The sequence below is a fragment of the Narcine bancroftii genome, chromosome 2 (assembly GCF_036971445.1).
Source record: "Narcine bancroftii isolate sNarBan1 chromosome 2, sNarBan1.hap1, whole genome shotgun sequence".
Classification (NCBI taxonomy): Eukaryota; Metazoa; Chordata; class Chondrichthyes; order Torpediniformes; family Narcinidae; genus Narcine; species Narcine bancroftii.
In genome coordinates this window covers 369,311,632-369,331,855 of record NC_091470.1, presented here as the reverse complement: position 1 = coordinate 369,331,855, position 20,224 = coordinate 369,311,632, and the positions used below count along the sequence as shown (strand labels likewise).

The 20,224-nt window shown below is 45.1% G+C and overlaps 1 protein-coding gene across 5 annotated transcripts in view; it reads left to right on the top strand.

Moving 5' to 3' along the window:
• Positions 1 to 14,327, top strand: part of LOC138755852 (transcription initiation factor TFIID subunit 4-like) — a 161,503-nt gene extending 147,176 nt beyond the window's left edge. For 4 of the 5 annotated variants that reach the window (XM_069922576.1, XM_069922577.1, XM_069922574.1 and 1 more), the window contains one exon: positions 11,062 to 14,327. In XM_069922576.1, coding sequence (XP_069778677.1) covers positions 11,062 to 11,208 — 147 coding nt within the window. In that variant the 3' untranslated portion in view covers positions 11,209 to 14,327. The remainder of the gene's footprint in view (positions 1 to 11,061) is intronic. The other variant, XR_011352589.1, reaches the window with a different exon arrangement.
• The last annotated feature ends 5,897 nt before the right edge of the window (positions 14,328 to 20,224 follow it).

The following is a 20,224-nucleotide window of genomic DNA, read 5'->3' as shown; positions in this document are numbered from 1 at the left end:
GAACCACTGAGCACTGCAGAACAGTAATGGGCCCTTTGGCCCATCTAGTCTGTGCTGAACTATTTTTCTGCACCCGCACCGTAGCCCTCCATACCCCACCCATCCATGCACCTGACCAAATTTCTCTTGAAGGTTGTAATTGAACTTGCATCCACTATCTCTGCACACCCTCACCAACCTCTGAGTGAAACTGTTCCCCTGAAACCAGTGGTTCTCAACCTTCCCCCCCCCCCCCCCACACCACCCCACTCCATTGCCATAGGTGCTCTGTGGTTAGTAAGGGATTACTTAAGGTGGTATGTGAATGTGGAGAAAAAGGTGAGAACCATTGCCTTAATCATTTCACCTTTCATTCTTACTCCATTTCCTAGTTTTTATCTCACCCAACCTCAGTGGAAAAAGCCTTGCATTTATTCTATCTGTACCCCATATAATTGTGTATACCTCTGACAAATCTCCCATCATTCTTCAAATAATAAAGTCCAAACTTATTTAACATCTCCCTGTAGCTCAGCCCTTCCAATCTTGGCAACTTCCTTGTAAATCTTCTCCGCACTCTGAAACATATTCTTCTTTCCTGTGGGTAGGTGAACAAAGCTGTGCACAATACTCCAAATTTGGCTTCGCCAATGTCTTATACGACTTCAACGTAACATCCCAACTCCTGTACTCAACGCAATACCTTGTCGGAGCATTGCCCCAAAAAAGTGATGCCATCAACAGTGCTACCTCACCAGAGCGTCCAACTGGAGCTCGTGCTCATTCCTCCCAAATGGAAATTGAACCTATAAACCAGAAGTTGAGGATACAGTTGACATGTGGAAGGAAGGGTAAGGAGGCCGTCGGCATGGCCATCTGCAGAGTTCAAGTATGTTATAACCCCCCCCCCCCCCCAAACTTGTTTCTTTCCAGCCCATGGTGTCTCCACAAAATACATAAAAGGTCACATAAATTAAAGTAAATATGTGGAATGGTTTTTTCCAGTTACAGGAGTGAAACACGAAAGTCTGCAGGCCCTGTGATTGTAGTAAAGCCAAAAATGCTGGAGGAACTCAGCAGATCTTGCAGCATCTGTGGGAGGTAAAAATATATTGCTAACGTTTCGGGCCTGAGCTCTCAAAGTATGAGGATACTGTTCATCAGTGTCAGAGCCTGTGGGAAGAAACTATTCCTCAGCCCAGCCGTCTTGATTTTGATGCTCCTGTACCACCACCTTGAAGCGCTGGATGAAACAGGTCTTGATTTTCAGAGCAGTTTTGTTTGGGGAAATCAGGCCGATAGAATTGGGGTAGATTGCACTTGAAAAGGAGGTAGAATACAGAAATTGGCACGGTGCCATGGGCTAAATAGTACATTGTTATCGTTACTCTTGCCCTCTTCATCCCATTTCCCAAGAGTGGCCTTTTCTTCATTTACCTTCTGTACCAATTCTTCAATGTTGACCGCATCTCAAAAGAACAGAAAGCAGCCTCTTCACCTCCACCAAGTCCTTGCGTGAACAAAGAGGAGAGCCGGAGGGTCCCACTTGTTGGGTGCTCAAGATTCCACCATCTGCCGATTGTTTTCCAAAAGAGGAATGGGGGTTTTTGACAAATGCAATGAGGTTGGGCAGAAGGATGCCCAAAAATTGGCCTATTTTCATTCTATTCATTATCTTCCGGCAAAGGTTTGCCCTTCAGCCTAGAAGAGTGTCGACTCCTGACGATTGGAATTCCTAGTTTGCAGCATGTGATTAAGAATATCTTTGCACTCTCCTTCCCAGGTTTTGTAGCCTTGAGCTCGGGATATGATTGAACATTGCTCGCCGGTACATGGTCATTTCTGGTTATCTTTAATCCCTCCTCATTAAATGTCATTTATGAATTCGTTTAATCCTTGTACACTTTGCTGCTTCGTGTTATTAAAACAATATTTTGCAGAACAATGGACACAGAGGTACAAGAATAAACTTGGTGAAAACTAAGCAGACAGATGCAATTACTGATGGAAGCACCTGAAACACAATGGCATTCCTACCTCTCTGGGAGAATTGTTTGCAGGGGTAGAAAAAATAGAATATTACAGCACATAAAACAGGCCCTTCTTACCTGTGCTGAACTAATATGCTGCCTTGTCCCTCTGACCTGCATCCAATCCATAGCCCTCCATACCTCTTCCATCCATGTACCTGTCCAAATTCTTATATTTTAAAATTGAGCCCACATTCACCACTTCAGCTGGCAGCTTGTTCCACACCCCCACCGACCGCTCTCTATGTGAAATGTTCCCCTTAAATTTTCCCCTTGCACCCTTAACCCATGTCCTCTGGTTTGCATCTCACTCACCCTCAGTTGAAAAAGCCGACCTACATTTACTCTGTCTGTCCCCCTCATAATTTGAAATCCCTCGATCAAATCTCCCCTCATTCTTCTACGCTCCGGGGAATAAAGTCCTGATCTGTTTAATCTTTCCCTATAACTCAGTTCTTCAAGAATGGGCAACATCCTAGTAGTAAATCTGAGATTGCTTCATACAAACGGGTGTGGGCTGAATCCTCCTGTGCCATAACCACCATGGCTGTAAAAGCCAATAATCCTCATGTTTGTAGCGGGTGCCAAACTGGTAGATACTCTGGAATTTGTATTTAATCACCAAACACTCTTCTCAATCACATTTTTTGCGCTTCACAATTTTGTACGTTCTCAGATGAATTTAGAGGAAGCCTGTGATTTCTGGTTAGTCAGATGGGAAATTACCAAAGACAGAACCAGAATTTATTGCTATGAACACGTCATTAAATTCATTGTTTTGCAGCTGCGTCACAGGTGCAAATATTGCTATAAATTACTTTTTAAAAGTAAATAAGTTAGTGCAGAAGAAGAGAATGTGAGGTTGTGTCTGTGGGTCATCGCCGTACAGAATTCTGATGGCGGAGGGAAAGAAGCTGTTTTGTACCTTTGGGTGTTCGTCTTCAGGCTTCTGGACCTCCTTCCTGATGGTGGCAGTATTAAGATGGCATGGCCCCGGTGGTGAGGGACCTTGAGGATGGAGGCTGATTTCTTAAGACACCGCCTCTTGTAGATGTCCTCAATGGAGTGAAGACTGATGCCCGTGAGGACACTGACTGAACTCCATATTTTCCTGTACAGTGATGCAACCAGTCAGAATGCAGGAAGTAGAAGTTTGCAAGTACATGAAAGGGCAACACTTTGAAGCTGTAACTTTTATGTACAAGGGTTGCAACTCCTCGAAGTGTGGATTGGCAGGTGGGAATGTCATTTTTGCAGCTAGGTAACTCTTGGGAAAGTCCTGGAATTGTACTTTATGTTGGTTCCAGCAATATTTGGAGGATCCATGAGGGAGAGGCAACACTTGATCTGGTATTGGAAAAATGGATGAAGTATTTGTGGCTGAGTCTTTGGGGACCAGCAACTTTTGTTCTACAGTAAAATCCCCAGTATCCAGCACCTATGGGATTGGTAGATGCCAGATAAGTTAATTTTCCGGTAGCTTGAGATTGCGTGTTGCATGGATTGGTGAGACATGTCACATTTAAACTTTGGTATTTTTTATCTATTTACTTTCCTTTTTTTTTGCTGGTTGCTTGAATTCCAGAAAACGGGCTTTACTGTACTTAGTTTAATATAGTTATGGAAAGAAACAAGGCGGGGCCACTGATTTGGGACATGGCCAATTTTGAAGCTAAAAGAGAAGAACTAGCTCAATTTAATTGGAACAGATGTTTGAAAGCAGAACATTGTTCAGAAAATTCAAGAGTCCAGAACTTGCATACTCCTGTTAGAGTTAATTTACATTTTAAATTTAGACATTCAGCACGGCCCCCGGTACGTAGGAGGAAATCAAAGCCCCCGGGGAAAAGCCACGCAGATTTGAAGAGAACGTACCAACTCCTTGCAGGAATCGAACCCCAGTCCCGATCACTGGTGCTGTAACTGATTGCTAACCGCACTGCTCCAGACGTGCAAGCATAGTGGGCTTGGAAAATGAGGGCAATTTAGTCTCCGGTCTGCAGGAAGGAGGCATGGAGCAAATGGAATCAAGTGTAGACCTGGAGAAGTTTCGGGAACTGAGGAGCAAGCGAAAGAGGAAAATCAGGAGGGCAAGATGTAGGCAGGAGATGGCTCTTCAGATAACATTAAGGATAATCCCAAGAGATTGCCTAGAAAGGCGAAGAGGAAAAATGGGAAAAGTGGTCAACTCTGTGTGGAGCCACAGGAGATGGGCATGGACCTCAATGGGTACTTCTTTGGACTTACTGTGGCGAAAGGCATGAGGTTACTATCAAGCTTTTTTATCTGGCAAAATATGTCCTACTTTGACGTTACCTAATCAAAGTAAATTACTGATTTTACAACTGTAAATAAATTTATTTCAGTGATGTATAACTTACTTTAATCCAAGGCCCCAAAATTGGGGCGCATAAATCAAGATTAAGATGGGAAATGGATTTAAATACGCAAATAAGTGAAAAAGATTGAATGGATTTGGGAAAGAATAATAAACTAAACTTACAAATATAGGTTAGTTCAATATAACTTTTTCCATCAGTAATATTTGACTCCACAAAAAGTAAATCAATTAAATCCTGCCGTATCAGATTTATGTTTTAGGTGTAAATCTGAGGTTGGAACTTTTTTTACATTAGTTAGACAATTTTGGTTAGGGGTCGGTAATTTTGTGGAACGAATCACGGGGAATCAAATTCCCACGGGACCCCATGTTATTTTTATTGAGTAATATTAAAGCTGTAAGGCCAAATAAAAATAAAATATCTATCAAACTGAATTTGTGTGAATTGCTTCAACCGTTTCTAGGAAACGTAGAGCACTATCACGGAAGTCAGAAATAGATTTAGGTGCGCAACGATGGGACGCAGAACTTCGCAGCTGTACACCGTTAGAGAAAATTACATAATCTGCGAGATAAATATCGTTTTATGGAGAGCCCATATTTACAAAATTTTGGCTTGCACGTATAATTGTCTCCCTGTAGACCTCACTTCTTGGTAACCTCCAATGAACTTTATTGTAGAATTTTTTTTTATTTTCTTGGCATTCTCCAGATTTCCTTTCTTCCTTTTAATTTTTTTAGTGGTGGGGGATGGGAGGGTGAGAGGGTGGTTTGGGAGTGGGTTGGATGATACATACCACATGTATAATTTCTTTTGAAATAATTTAGAATTGAATGTTATGTAACTTTTTGTGGTTTAACCATTTATAAAGTGTTCAAAAACAAGGGGAAGACATGAGGGCTGGTGAATTTGGCAGAGTTGATGTTACAGAGGCAAGAGGTGCTAAAGGTCCTGATGTACATGAAGGTAGAGAAACCTCCTGGACCTGACCAGATATATCTGAGGACACAGTGAGAAGCTAGAGAGGAAATTGAGGTGAGATTTTCGAGTCATCATTAAGTACAGGTGAAGTGCCAGAAGACGGGAGGGTAGAAAATGTTGTCTCTGTATCCAAGGGCTGCAGGGAAAAGCCTGGGAACTTCAGACCAATGAGCCCAACGTCTGTGGGTGGTGAGTTACTGCAGAATGTTCTGAGGGAAAAGATAGATAGGCACTTGACTGGACAAAGGCTGATTAGGAATCGTCTGCATGGTTTAGTAACTGGAAGGTCATGTCTCACAAATCTAATTAGGTTTCTTTGAAGATGTGACCAAGATAATTAGTGTTGAATGTCTTCGGTGAATAGAGGTGTTTCTTATTCTCACATGTTCAGTGTAATTATCAGATGTACATGATGGCTCAATATCAGGATTAAAGCAACCTCTTGAACGTAAATTGATAGATTGCAGAGAAGATTGACTAGGATGTTGCCCGGACTTCAGGAACTGAGTTACGGGGAAAGGTTAAACAGGTTCGGACTTTATTCCCTGGAGCGTAGAAGAATGAGGGGAGATTTGATAGAGGTGTTTACAATTATGAGGGGTGTGTATAAACAGTACAACTCAGATCTCCAAAATCCTCAATTACCAAAAAAAAATTTTTTAAATTCAGATAAATGAGTATATTCAAAGCAAATCAGAAATCCTCATTTATCCAAAATTTTTTTGGAGCTGAACTGGCCACGGACCTCAGGCTGCCAGCGGCAGCACGGATGTTGAACTCCCGGCTGCAGCAGGTACGTCGGTCTGCTTGTGGCAGCGGGGACTTCAGGCTCCCGGCAGCTGGAGTGGAGGCGTCGGGCTCCTGGCTCTTGGTGGCTGGAGTGGGAGTGTCGGGCTCCCGGCAGCTGGAGGGGGGACCTCAGGCTCCAGGCAGCAGTGGGGCCTTGGTGCAGAGAAGTCGGTGATCAGCAGAGGCCGGCATTTTTTGGTGACAATTAAACATTATTTCATGCTTAAAAATCTTTCCCTTGTGGTTGTTGTGTCTAAACACTGTTACAAGTGATTTGCTGTTGCTACTGGCCAGTTCTCTAAAAAAGATGCTCTTACATCGGCCCAGTCCCAACCATTTCAGATAATCAGAGACGTAACTGTAGAAAATGTTTTTTCCCCCCCACTGAGGTCGGGTAAAGATGCGGGTTAAGGGTAAAAGGTGAGATGTTTAGGGGGAACCTTCACACAGAAGCTTTTGTTACACAGTGATCCTGTAATATCCTGTAAAGACCCATCATTAAGCTGGCCGTACACTGAAGCAAACAACGTTGGCATAATGCTGCCTCATGCTGAAGATCCAACTGCGCTGGGTGGGTCACATGTCCACAATGGAGGACCATCGCCTTCCCAAGATCGTGTTCTATGGCGAGCTCTCCATCGTGTCAGAGGTGCACCAAAGAAGAGGTACAAGGACTGCCTAAAGAAATCTCTTGGTGCCTTCCCCATTGACCACCGCCAGTGGGTTGATCTCGCCTCCAACCGTGCATCTTGGCGCCTCACAGTTCGGCGGGCAGCAACCTCCTTTGAAGAAGACCGCAGAGCCCACCTCACTGACAAAAGACAAAGGAGGAAAAACCCAACACCCAACCCCAACCCACCAATTTTCCCTTGCAACTGTGTCTGCCTGTCCCGCATCGGACTTGTCAGCCACAAACGAGCCTGCAGCTGACATAGACTTTACCCCTCCATAAATCTTTGTCCGCGAAGCCAAGCCAAAAAAAGAGGCGTGACGTGTAACACAATGGCGTCTGAATCGAGTGTGACATGTAACATAACACATCCTTTCCTGTCCCGATCCCAACCTGCTTGATCACCCTTTTAAGTGCTGTGACAATGACCTCCCCCCCCCCCCCACCATTCCATGTTTGTACCTATTACACAGAAGGCGTAGCGCAATAAAGACGCAATATTCTCACCTTGAAGTGGCTGTGTAAAAGGGGCTAGAGAGTTGTGGGAGTGTGGAATGAGCTGCCAACTGAAGGGAATATGGGCTCAATTTTGACGTTCGAGAGAATTTAGACAGGTATATGGCTGGGAGGGTTATGAAGGGATATGGTCTGGGTGCAGGTCAGTGAGACTTGGCACACATTTAATAGGCCAAAGGGCCTGTTTCTGTGCTGTAGTGTTCTGCAGTTCTATGGTTAAAATATTAAAAAGATGGTCTTCATTTCTTTAAAACGAGAGAATTGTGGGTCGATTAAGTCTCATTGCTTTTCTCTTTACCCTGGGTTATTTTTGAGCGTAATTATGGCTGCATTTAGAAGAGCTACCTACTACTGTCAGATCCCTGAAGTTCCAGCAGAGACGGAATTGTTGAAGGATAAGTGCTGTTGGGTCGTAGAAAGTCCCCAATGGTTGTGTTTCATTTATCACATTGCCCCAGGCTTTCTATTCCATCCTGTTAGAATGACATCCTTTTCAACCCAGAGTGCAATTTTCTTCAGCCTTCTTTCCAGTTAGCCAGAGCACTTCCTCCTCCAACTACACCTTAGCCTTCGCTATGGGGCTCTGTACTTTGTCTGTGTCTTGGCATGCGTATCCGTGTGTGTGCATACGCACCATTAAGTCCTCTTTATTGTGGCTGTGTATTGTTTGAGGCTCTAATTATGTTTCTGACATCTATCAGGCTCTTGAACATCCCCGTACTACCCTAACTATGAATTATTATGGGACCACAAAAAGATCAGTCTGTACTATTGAAGCATCGCTTTTTTTCTTGTACAAACGGCAGCTGGGAATATAGACAATATAGCAAACTATTCAGCCCATCGAGACTGCTCTGCCATTCCATCATGAGCTGAAGCATTCTCCCAATCAGCCCTACTCTCCTGCCTGCTCCCCATAATCCCCTAGATACCCTGACTATTCAAATATGTATTATTAATCTATCCTTTTATTATCTATTTTTCTGCCTTGACATATTGTGGTAATTGTACTATTGTAGATAATGTATCTTGCGTGAAACACAGAAGTCTGCAGGCGCTGTGATTGTAGTAAAACCACAGAATTGATGGAGGAAGAAGTCAGCCGGTCTTGCAGTGTCCTTAGGAGGTAAAGATATATCAACGACCTTTTGGCCTGAGATATGAGTAAAAATCTGGAAAGCACCTTAATTAAAAAGCTGGGCAGAAGGAACGGCCATCTTGTGTACTTTGTGGCTTCAGCAAGGAAGAATTTTGATGCCCCTCTACATTGTACTTGTCTTAACGTGGACGAGACGAAGGAGATGATCGTGGGCTTCAGGAGGACCAGGAACGACCACCCTCCACCACACATCAACAACTAGTGACCCTACCGTGGACACTCAACATCTCCTCAGTGGTCAGGAAGGCGCAACAGTGACTGCACTTCCTGAGAAGACTGAGGAGTGCAAAGCTACTGGTCACCATCATGTCAACCTTCCACAGGAGCTCTGTCAAGAGAATCCTGGAAGGCTGCCTCACAGTGTGGTACGGTTGCTGCAGAGAAATGGATCAGAGGTTAATCCACAGGGCCGTAAGAGTGGGAGAGAGGACCACTGGAGTCACCTTCCCCCTCCCATTAATGTGATCGACTGGGGATTGTTGTCTGAAGAGATCAAAATCATTGAGGACCTCTTCCACCTGCACACGGCATCTTTCAGCTGCTCCCGTCAGGGAAGAGATCTAGGAAGATCAGAGCCAGCCCCACCAGGCTGAGGAACAGCTTCTTCCCACGGGCAGTGAGAATACTGAACGACCAAAGGAACTCTTCACACTGACCCTCCGAGCTTCTCATATTCATGAAATAATTTTTATTTATTTGTAGTATATATGAATACTTGTCCTGCATATGTAATATTTGTCTGTATGTGTGTTATGTCTGGTTGTGTGTCTGCATGTTTTGCACCGAGGACCGGAGAACACTGTTTCATCGGGTTGTACTTGTACAATCAGAGACAATAAACTTGACTTGATATGACAATAAACTCTCATCTCAGCTTTGTAGATCTAAAATGGAGTATTTTCATCCCCTCTTTCCGATCCCAACATCTTCTTTGGTCTGCAGATTGAAAGTGGACCACTCCAACTTTCAATTAAGCCTACAGTAATTCAAACATTTTGAAGTATCCCATATTGAATTAACAGGGCACCTCTCACGGCCAGCTCAGCAGTTAACACTCTGTATTGGTTGATGAGCTATGCTTCTTTGAGCTTTGATGGTAAAATGTGCTCATTTACCTATTTTAAAACCTATGTATATTCATACCACATGCTTTCTGGATCCAGAATACATGCACGTTTTCAGTGGTTAGCCTGAGGCTTTTACAGGGTTCGAATTCCGTGCTGTCTGCAAGGGATTTGTACGTTCTCCCCGTGTCTGCATGGGTTTTCTCAGGAGGGCTCCAGTTTCCTCCCAACATTCGAAATATACCGGGGGTGGGGGTAAATTGGGCAGTATGGACTCGTGGGCCAAAATGGCTTGTTACCATGCTCTATATCTTTTTTTTTAAATTAGATTTGTGCAAGATTCTGACTGCTCCGGACCTCTTTATACATTTCGGGTTTGTTGTAAGTGACTTATGTGAATTGATATAAATCAAGACAACAATTTTTAGGGCATGGCATTGCTGAATGAAGTCTTACAGGTTGTATCTATCCAAAGAACTGCTGTAGTGGCAGTAGTTGAAACAGGAAAGCCTTTGTTTGTAACCTTAGATCATTACAGCAAAGAAACAGGCCCTTCAGCCCTTCAAATCTGTGCCAAACTATTATCCTACCTCATCCCGCTAACCTGCACACATTTTATATTTCTCCATACCCCTCCCATCCATGTGCCTGTCCAAATATTTCTAAAATTGCAGCTTGTTCCACGCTCCCACCATTCTCCTTAATGCTCGCTTTCACCCTTAACCCCTGTCCTCTGGTTTGTATCTCACCTACCCTCAGTGGAAAAAGCCTGTCTGCATTTACTCTGTCTGTCCCCCTCAATATTTAATATACCTCTATCAAATCTCCCCTCATTCTTCTACATTCCAGGGAATAAAGTCCTAACCTGTTTAACCTTTCCCTGTAACTCAATTCCTGAAGTCCAGGAAACAGCCTAGTAAATCTTCTCTGAACTCTTTCTATCTTATTGGTATCTTTCCTGTAATTAGTTGACCAAAACTGTCCAAATTTGGCCTCATCAATGTCTTGTACAACTTCACCATAACATCCCAGCTCCTGTACTCAATAATTTGATTTATGAAGGCCAGTATGCCAAAAGTATTTTTTCAACCCTATCCACCTGTGACACCACTTCCAGGGAATTATGCTTTGGTATTCCCGAATCCCTCTGTTCTTCCGCACTCATTAGTGCCCGATCATTTACCGTGTAAGTCTTGCCTTGGTTTGTCCTGCATTAAATTCCATCTGCCATTTTTCAGCCCATTTTTCCAGCTAGTCCGGATCCCTCTGCAGTTTTGAAAACCTTCCTCACTGTCCTCAACGTCTCCAATCTAAGTGTCTCCTGCAAATTTGCTGATCCAATTTATCACATTGTCATCCAATCCGACAAACATAGGCTCAGTGTTCGCAGAGGCATTTGGGGTGGGTGAACTGAATGGTATGAGATGGAACTTGGTCTATTGTTTCTTCTTGTGTCAAGTTTGTATATCAACTGACATTTAAATGCTTCTTTCCAAAAGAAGTAACCTCTTTTTCCTGTTCCCTTTCGCAGGGATTATGCAGCAGTGGGAGTGCACAGCCCCGGCCCCTCCTGCGGCCAAGGGTAACCCGAGTCAATCTCAGGGATCTCGTCCTCTGCTTGGAGCAGGACCAAGCAGCCAGTCATTCCCTGCTCTTGTATCGAGCCTATCTCAAATGAAGGAACCGGTGTGAGTTGGGTTTGTGCACAGGGCCTGCAGAAAACGGGTTTCTCAGATAGGAACAGTGAACGGCGCAGGACTCCGAAACCTGTCATCCACGTTTACGCTGACTTTATTTTTTTAAAAAGCTGACGGGTACAATTTTGGCTTTATGAAGATAAAACTGGATTCAGTTGAACTTCTGGAGCGATTTGTGGAGATGAATTCCCTCCAATTGTAAGAGGTGGAAACAGAAAGTTATTTATGCCTTGTGGTTTGTATACAAAACAAAATTCCTGATCCCTTTTCTAAGTTAACATTCCGTTCTTGTAACCTTAAATGGCATGGAATTATTTTTTTCCATTTAATACATCCGAGGCGTATGCTCGTCATTCAACGTGAAAGAAATCCGCATCTTTAGACGTTTATTTGATGAAAGGATCTGTTTCTTTGTACTGACATTATCACACTACTGTTTGTCAGCGAGTTGAGTCTCTGTGACAAATATAATGTTCCTCTGGTTCAAACTGGTTAATTTTATGCCATGTTTAACCATTCGAGGAACCTGTGGTATCTTTTACCCCTCATCATCAACCATAAAAATGGCACCGCTTGCATGCAGCAGCTCTCATTTGTTCCTTTCTCACAGACTTGGCCGTACCTTGTTCCAGAGAAATGGGGTTTAAGCTTTCAAAAGAGCATGAAATATTTTTATCCGCCAGGGTGACCCCTGCGGCCTTGGCTCTCTTGCTGAACGTCATTAGATGAAATGCCTTGGATTGAGCCACTTTTCAACCACAATGAATTTCATACCCCCATCACCCAACCACCCACTTTCAAAAATAATCAGGTCATTAGCTCTCGAGTCGAGCAAGAAAATCTGCAGGCGCTGGGGTCGAGGGCATGCTGGAGAAACTCAGCAGGTCACGCAGGGTCCATAGGAAGTCGTGTTTTGGGGCTGGGCCTGAAATGCTGGTTTCCTACGGATGCTGCATGGCCTGCTGAGTTATTCCAGCATGTTTGTGTCGATCTTTGATCTGGCATCAATGTTACAAAGGTTAACCCCAGCCTACTGTGATGGGTAACCGTCTGCGTGGGTATGAAATGAAAATCCTACACAGACCCATGGCCACCTCCAGTCCAAAGATCTGCACATTTATTTATCTTCAGTCCATTCATCACGATTCCAAGCAAGCAACTGGATATCCACTCAACAGGTTTTTAAATAGTGCGGGGTAATTCTGATTAAACTGGAAGGAATTTTGAGAGACTTTTGTACATACAGCTGGAAGGCAAACTTGCCAGAATGTTATAAAAGTGCATTTTTCTGTTCTTTGCTGAGCCAAACTGAAGCCGAATGTTCGACACAGAATGTATACCCATCCTGAATGTGGCACCCACTGGGTCTCTTTGGATTGTATTGGGTGCTGGGTCCAGGTGTAAAGATGAAACCACCTCTTGGATCTTGGATATTTCCACTCTTTGTATTGGGAATTCTTGGTTGATCGGGTTGTCAGATTGCTAGATCCTCTCGACGCGAGTCGGAAACTTCTCTGCAGTCGATTCTAGGCGTATTTGTGGCCAATATGTGCGTAGATCCTCTCGGCGCGAGCCGGAAACTTCTCTGCAGTCGATTCTAGACCGTATTTGTGGCCAATATGCAGGTGCTGGAGGAACTTGGCAGATCACAAAGGTCCGTGGAAAGCTGCAGCCGGTCGATGTTGTGCGTTGAGCCCTTCAGTGGGGTGGACACTGAGATTTGGTGTTCCATTCATCTCAAGGCCAAATGCAGCTTGTAACAGATCTGAGCCAGATCCCTGCCAAGGAAGAGCTTCTCCGGCAAGTCCCCTCTCCCCTCAAACAGTTTGGCGAAAGGGTTGAAATTCTGGGTGTTTGGCAGCCATTATAATGGGAATAGCCAATGAGCGAAGGCTTTGTATTTATCTTGAGCAGGTAGTTGAAATCTTCTGCTCAGGAGTAAAAGAACTTCTTTCGCCTTTAAACGGTGCTGGGGATGATTGCCTCTGTGACCATATCGGGGTCATTAAAACTGAAACGAACCAGACTCTCCAAACAAGGGGAGGTGGGATGTACCTAGGTCTGAATCCCATGTGGTTGCTACAACTGAGATACAGAGGCATGCTTTATCATTATTGAAAGATTGCCCCATTCATAGTTGTGGGCTGATTTTTGTTTTACAGCAATAATTCCAGCTTCTATTTCGGGTGGAGCTGGCATGGAGGCTGGCTAAAACACAGCACCAGAGTGGTGCACCAACGATTGGACTGCAGGGGAAGGTGAGAGGGTGTCATAGCCTCTCGTAAGGTGGGACCTTGCCCTGTGCCAGCCGTAATCCCCCTCCCCACCCCAAACCCCATCCACCAACTCTACTGCAGAAATACTTGTGGGACACGTTCGGGGATGTAACATTGGCCCTGCGTTCCGTCCATCTTCACCTTCCCCATTGACCCGTCGCACAGATCCCTTCCCCATCTTCGAGTGAACAGCTCGCATTGAAGATCGCTGCTAAAGTGATATTCCGTAGGTCTGCCCCCTTTAGCAGAGCTCTGAGGGTTTTCCGTTGAGAGTTGGTGGATATTTTATTTATTTAAAACTCCCCCTGAGGGTATTCCGCAATTAAAGTATAATTTTGAAGCCATTGAATGAAGCAAATTGCCTTTTTGTGTCCAACCATGAGGAAGGGGAAGGTGGCGCAAAGATTTGAACACTTGGGGTTGTAAAAGGTGCTGTGACGACAGCACTTTGTCCGTGTCAGTCCAACGCTCGATTCCTTGAATCTGACCACGCTCAGCCTGGACCCAGGTGTACATAGTAAAGGAAAATAGGAATATATAGATATATATTGAAAGAAAATGTTGAACCTATGTGCATTGAGTGATATCAGGTTTGTTCATTTGTACATAGGCTGACGCACATGCTGTGAAAACATTATTTTTATGAAGTAATGTGTATATAAGATGCATTTTTGGTAACCGTGGAGCTTTGTACCAATTTTTATGACATATTTTTGTTAACTTCTGATGTGCCTACATGAAAGTATTCTCTATTGAGCATTTGGACGAATGTTATCTATATTTGGTTTTGCATATCAAGGTTAAAAATCAAAAATGAAGACAAATATGACTGTTCTTGCCTTTTTATTGAAATTGATTCCAAAGAAAGATGCTTTTAATTTAAGTGGTGGTCCAGCTATTCTTCAATCCAGGTTACACCCTGGTAAATCTCCTTCCTCTGTGCTCTCTACAGAGCGACAACATCCTTCCCGTGATGAGGTGAACAGAACTGAACAGAACATTCCTAGTGTGGTCCAACCAGAGTTTTGTGGAGCTGCAACATTACCTCATGGATCTTGAACTCAATCCCCTGACTAATGAAGACCAACACACCATAAACCCTCTCAACTAGAGATCTGTTAGATAAGGACCTCGAGATCTCTCGTGTTCCTTCTCGTTGTTAAGAATCCTGCTATTAATCACCTTCCGGCGTATATCACTTCACACTTAACCAGAGTGAATTCCATCTGCCATTTCTCTACACAACTCTAAATAGACGTAAACCTCCTAATCTTTCAGCTCTCACAAAACCTTTCAGACATTGTCATTGCACCTGTTTGCACAGCTGCTGGCAACTTGTTCCACGTGTCCGCCACTGTGTGGAAAATTTTGCCCCTGAGGCCCCTTTTAAATCTTTCCCCGCCAGTTTTAGACTCTCCTACCCTGCAGGACACAACTCTGTTCATTTACATTTATCTTTGCTTTCATGTCCATCTCTATAAGGTTACCCGTCAGAGTCCTGCGTCAAGAACAAAAGAAGTCCTTGACTTTCAACATCTTGTCCGACTCCTTTGCCCACATCCACTTTGCTGTAGGGTTTTTCAGGCAGTGGATTTCTGATCATGACTGTGTGGACAAATCTGAAGGCCTCTGTTCCTGGGGGAAGGGAGCACCAAGTTACCACCTCTCACTGGGGAGGATCTTTCCCCTGATTTTCTGTTTCGATATATTTTATTTCAGAACCCTAATTTTTACCCTTCTGGGTCCACTTAACTAGTGACCTATTGGCACCTGTGGGGGTCGTCGCTAAACCTGGACCAACTCACTGAGGGAACATCAATCCCGCTAGGGAGATGAGCCCAATGACCAGTGGTGCTCCTATGCCGATGCCGACCGCTGTGCATGTTTCAGGGAAACGCTGGGGCCAGCTATCTCTCTTGTCAGGAAGGTGCACTTCCTGAGAAGACTGAACTGGGTAAGGCTACCGGCCACCATTACATCAACCTTCTACAGGAACCCTATTGAGAGTATCCTGGCCAGCTGCATCACCGTGTGGGCCCATTGCTGTAGAAAAATGGATCTGAGGTCAATCCAGAGGATCACTGGAGTCTCCCCATCGACGTGATCTACCGGGATCGTTGTCTGAAGAGCAAAATCCTTGAGGGCTCCTTCCACCCTGCGCACAGCATCTTTCAGCTGCTCCAGTCGGGGAAGAAAGGAGGATCAGAGCCCAAACTAAAGCATCATGGTTGAAGTAAATATGTGGTGCTGGAGTAACTTAAAAAGTGTCCTTTACAAAGCAAAGGTAAAGATGCATAACTAATGTTTCAGGCTCGAGCCCTTCATCAAGGTATGAGCAAAATGTCGGCAGGTGTCCGAAGAAAAATGGTGAGATGGGAAAGAGCACAGTCCCAAAGGCAGGCGGTAATAGGTGGAGAAGGGAGGGAGGGAACAGCAGCGAACAAGGGGAGGGGGGACAGCTCTGTGAATGGAGAGGGGTGGAGAGCTGGAGGTAAGAAGATGGAGGGAAGGGGAAAAGAGAGAGAACAGAGAATGGGCCAGCAGAAACCGGAGATATCGATGTTAATGCCTTCTGATCAGAGGACTCAGACGTAAAATCAAGTGCTGTTCCTCCAATTTACAGGTGGTCTTGGTAAGATAGTACGAGGCCATGGAGAGACGTGAGTGTGGGAGCAGGATGCAGAACTGAAGTGGTTGGCCACTGGGAGATCCCTGTCACTGGTGCGGATGGAGCTCAGCGAAGCAATCTCCCAGTCTGCGTTCAGTCTCTCTGACGTAGAGAAGGCCACAAAAGAAGCACCGGATGCAGTAGATCAGTCCTGCAGATACACAGGTGGGTGTTGCTTCACTTGAATGGGGCCCTGGACTGTGGTGAGGGAGTAGATGTTGGCGCAGGTGTGGCATCTGCAGCCACAGGGGAAGGTGCCGAGGTTCCAGGAAGGGGGGATTGGTGGGGAGGAATATGTGCATTGAATATAGAAGTTGGGAGGTCATATTGCAGATGTATAAGACGTTGGTGAGGCCCCATTTGAAGCGCCGGGTTCCGTTTTGGTCACGGTGCTGCAGGAAAGATGTCGTTGAGCTGGAGAGGGAGCAGGGAAGATGTACAAGGATATGGCCAGGACTTGTGGGGTGGGGGGTTGTGGAACCTGAGCTATAGGGGGGGAGGTTGACCAGACTGGGGCTTTATTCCTTGGAGCACAGGAGGATGGGGGGGGGGGGGGGGGGGGGAATCTCACAGAGGTGGACAAAATCATGGGAGGAATAGACCAGGTGAACACAGGGAGTCTTTTGCCCAGAGTCGGGGAATTGGCAACCAGAGGACATGGGTTTAAAGTGAAGGGGGAGAGATTTAAAGAACCTGAGGGTTTTTTTTTTCATGGAGAAGGCCATGGGTTTATGGAACGGGTTGCCCGAGGAGGTTGACACTTGTACAGTTGCCACAGATAAGAAACATTTGGACAGGTCCATGGATAGGCACCAGGTTTAACGATCCTCCCACATTGTGCTGTGGTCAAGATCGCAAAGTATTGAACTAACTGCATCAAGGGCAGTTCCATTCTCAGCAAGAATCACCGACCTGCCGATTTTCTTCAGGGATATGGAATAAACCTCTCAACTCTTCTCCACACGAGCCTCCTCCCCCTCTCCAAAATTCCCCACCATCTCTCTTCTCCCTTGTGTGTTTGTCTACTTCCTTTCATGAGAGCACAGGAGACCACTCAGCCCATCAAGACCATGCCAGATCCTGGTAGAGCATTTCCATTGATCCCGTTCCTTCACCATTTCCTGATAACCCTGCAAGTTATTCTCTCACCAACTCCATCTTCTTTCCTTTTTGAGAGCCCTAATTAACTGTTTCCCCCTTCCCAAACAGCAGTGCTTTGTCTATCCGGTGTGATTAAATATTGTGCTCCACCTCCCTATTCTCTCTCTACTCTCCATTTCTATCTCTCTCTCTCTCTGCCACGCCTGCAGGAAAAAGAATCTCAGGGTTGTTTCCACTCTGTAAACCATTATATGATTATATATGGTTAAAGGGTTGTATGTTCTCTTGACAATAAATCTGAATCTCCCCTCATCTTTTTTCCCACTCCCTTTTCCTTCCCTCTCCCCTCTCCCCTATCCTCTTCTCCCCTTTCCCCCTCTCCCCCTCCCTCTTTACCCTCTCCCTCTTCCCCCTCTCTCTCTTTCCCCCTCTCTCTCTTCCCCTCTCCATCTCTCTTTCCCTCTCACTCTTCTCCTCCCTCTTCCCCCTCTCCCTATCCCCTTTCCCCCTTCTCCCCCCCCCTCTTTCCCTTCCCCCTTCCTTCTTCCCTCACACTGCCATAAGGGATGTAAAACCTAACTACCCAACTGGATTTATTAGTGGCTGTTACACACACATAACATGGACTACAGCTCGTCATGTCAGCACTGACCTGATGTTGAGTTCTGGCCCTAATCCCTTTAAATTTAGCCCTTGAATTTTCCCTTAAAACCAAGGGGTCCAGTGATCTCGTGTCTAAATAAGCTCTCGGAATGAAGGGGTAAAGTATAGAGGTTTGTTCTAAAAAAGAAATACATTTTCAGAGACTCGGGAAATGGAGGGAGAGAGCAAACGTATTTAAATAGCAGAGCCTTGTGCCATGATCACAGTGAACAGTTAGAATCAGTGTTGAGATGATCGTGTCCCCTCTTCCTGGCCTCTACATTTTACTGTTCATAGCTTGCAAGGAAAGAAGCCTGAGATCACAGAGGTCAAAAGGGCAATGGTATGAATAATACTCTAATCCAGCCCTGAGGTGTGTGATAATAGTAAATGGAAAATGACTAGATTAGAAGTGGACAGCCTGGAGATTTACACCACCAAATGTCGGGTGGTGGGGGGAGGAGAATATCGCCTTCCGAGAAGCTGCCGTGACCACAGAATGCTGAGAGCGCCCAGACTTACTTCCTTGGAACTCGGTTTAAGGTTGGTAGAGAATTCTGAGGAGCTAACAGTTCCGAACAAAATGCTTTCACCCACTTCATCCACACTTGGTTTACAGAGAGGAGGTCGAAAGGCTTCTACAGTTGGTGCAAGAGGCAGGATCCAACCAGCCTCTGCATCCAACACATTATCTCCCGTCATTTCCCTCACCTGCAATGTGATCTCCACCTCCAGACACATCGTGCCCTCTCTGAACTCACTCGCTGGGTCCGCTCCCTCCGCGGGCTCAAGCCTGAAACGTCAGTTCTGTATCTTTATCTTTGCTGTATAAAGGACACTATTCGATCTGCTGGGTTTCTCCAGTGTTGCGTTTACTGCATCCCGAGTCTCAACATGGACATGGAGATGATTGTTGGACTTCAAGAGGACAAAGAACAACTTGCCACTACATTTCAATGGCTCCGTCGTAGAGAGGGTGGGGATCCATTTAAAGGATGGCCTATCCTGGACTCACAACACCTCCTCATTAGTCAGGAAGGCGCAGCAGCCCCTACATTCCCTACGGAGGTGGAGGAGGGCAAGGCTACCGGCCCCCATCCTAACAATTTTCTGCAGGACCACAATGGTGTCTTGGCTTGGCTGGTCTTGGTGGCATCACAGTGTGGTATGGTAAAACATCAGGTCAGTACAGAGGGTGATTAAAACTGCTAAGAAAATCACTGGGGAGTGGTGCTTAAAGAGGGCTCAGAGAATCATTGAGGACCCTTACCATCCAGTCGCAGTATCTTTGAGACACGACCTTCAAGGAAGAGGTACAGGAGCATAAAAACCAGGACTGCCGAGTTAGGAAACAGCTTCTTCCCGCATACAGTGAGACTGTTGAACCATCCTGGAAACCCATAAATTATTTTTATGTACAGTAGATTTCTTTTGGATTGCTATGTATAGATGTCGTGTGTGTGTGTGGAGTCAGAGAGAAAGAATGTGCTGTGTGTTGGTGTTATATACAGTGCTAATCTGTGCTTCTAGCCTATAGTGACTTTAGGTGATTTAAATTAGCCAATGGCAAGGTGTGCACTAATGGATGGCCGGAGCGCAACTTTGATTGACAGGTGATGTGACTTCCAAATAAGTTTCAGACAGAGAGGACACGTGACCACCTGCAATCCACAATATTCCAGACAGTCAGGGAGGCCGTGTGTTTCTCCACAATCCAGATATGACACACCCACATTTTTGTTTGCAACTGGAGTGCTAGATATTGAGTGAAAAACCAAGGTTTGTAGTCCCTGTGATGTAGTAAAAACACACGGAAACACTGTGATTGCTTACACTGCACTTCTTAAGTTCGTATTACATGGAGCAATGTGGCCTGCGTCATCAGCTGGATGTCAAATTCACAAGGTGAGTTTTGCAGTGTGATTTAGACTGCAGGCTTCCCCTGAAAAGCAGTTGGGGTCCTGCAGGATAAATCGCGGTGTTGGGGTCCTCCAGGATAAATCGCAATGTGGGAGTTGACTCCAAATTCCTGTATTTTCCTTTTCAGACAGAAAAAAACATTTTTATATTTGTATGTATGTGTAGATAGATATGGCAATATGAATTGATGTGGCCAAGTTGTTCCCCAAGGTAGGGGAGTCTAGGACAAGAGGGCAAACTTCACGATTGAAGGGCCCCATTTGAAACAGAGATGTCGAGGAATTTCTTCAGCCAGAGAGCGGTGAACCTCTGGAATTTGCCTCCACTGGCGGATGTGGGGCCTGGTCGTTGGGTGTATTTAAGGCAGAGATTGATAGGGATCTGAATAGT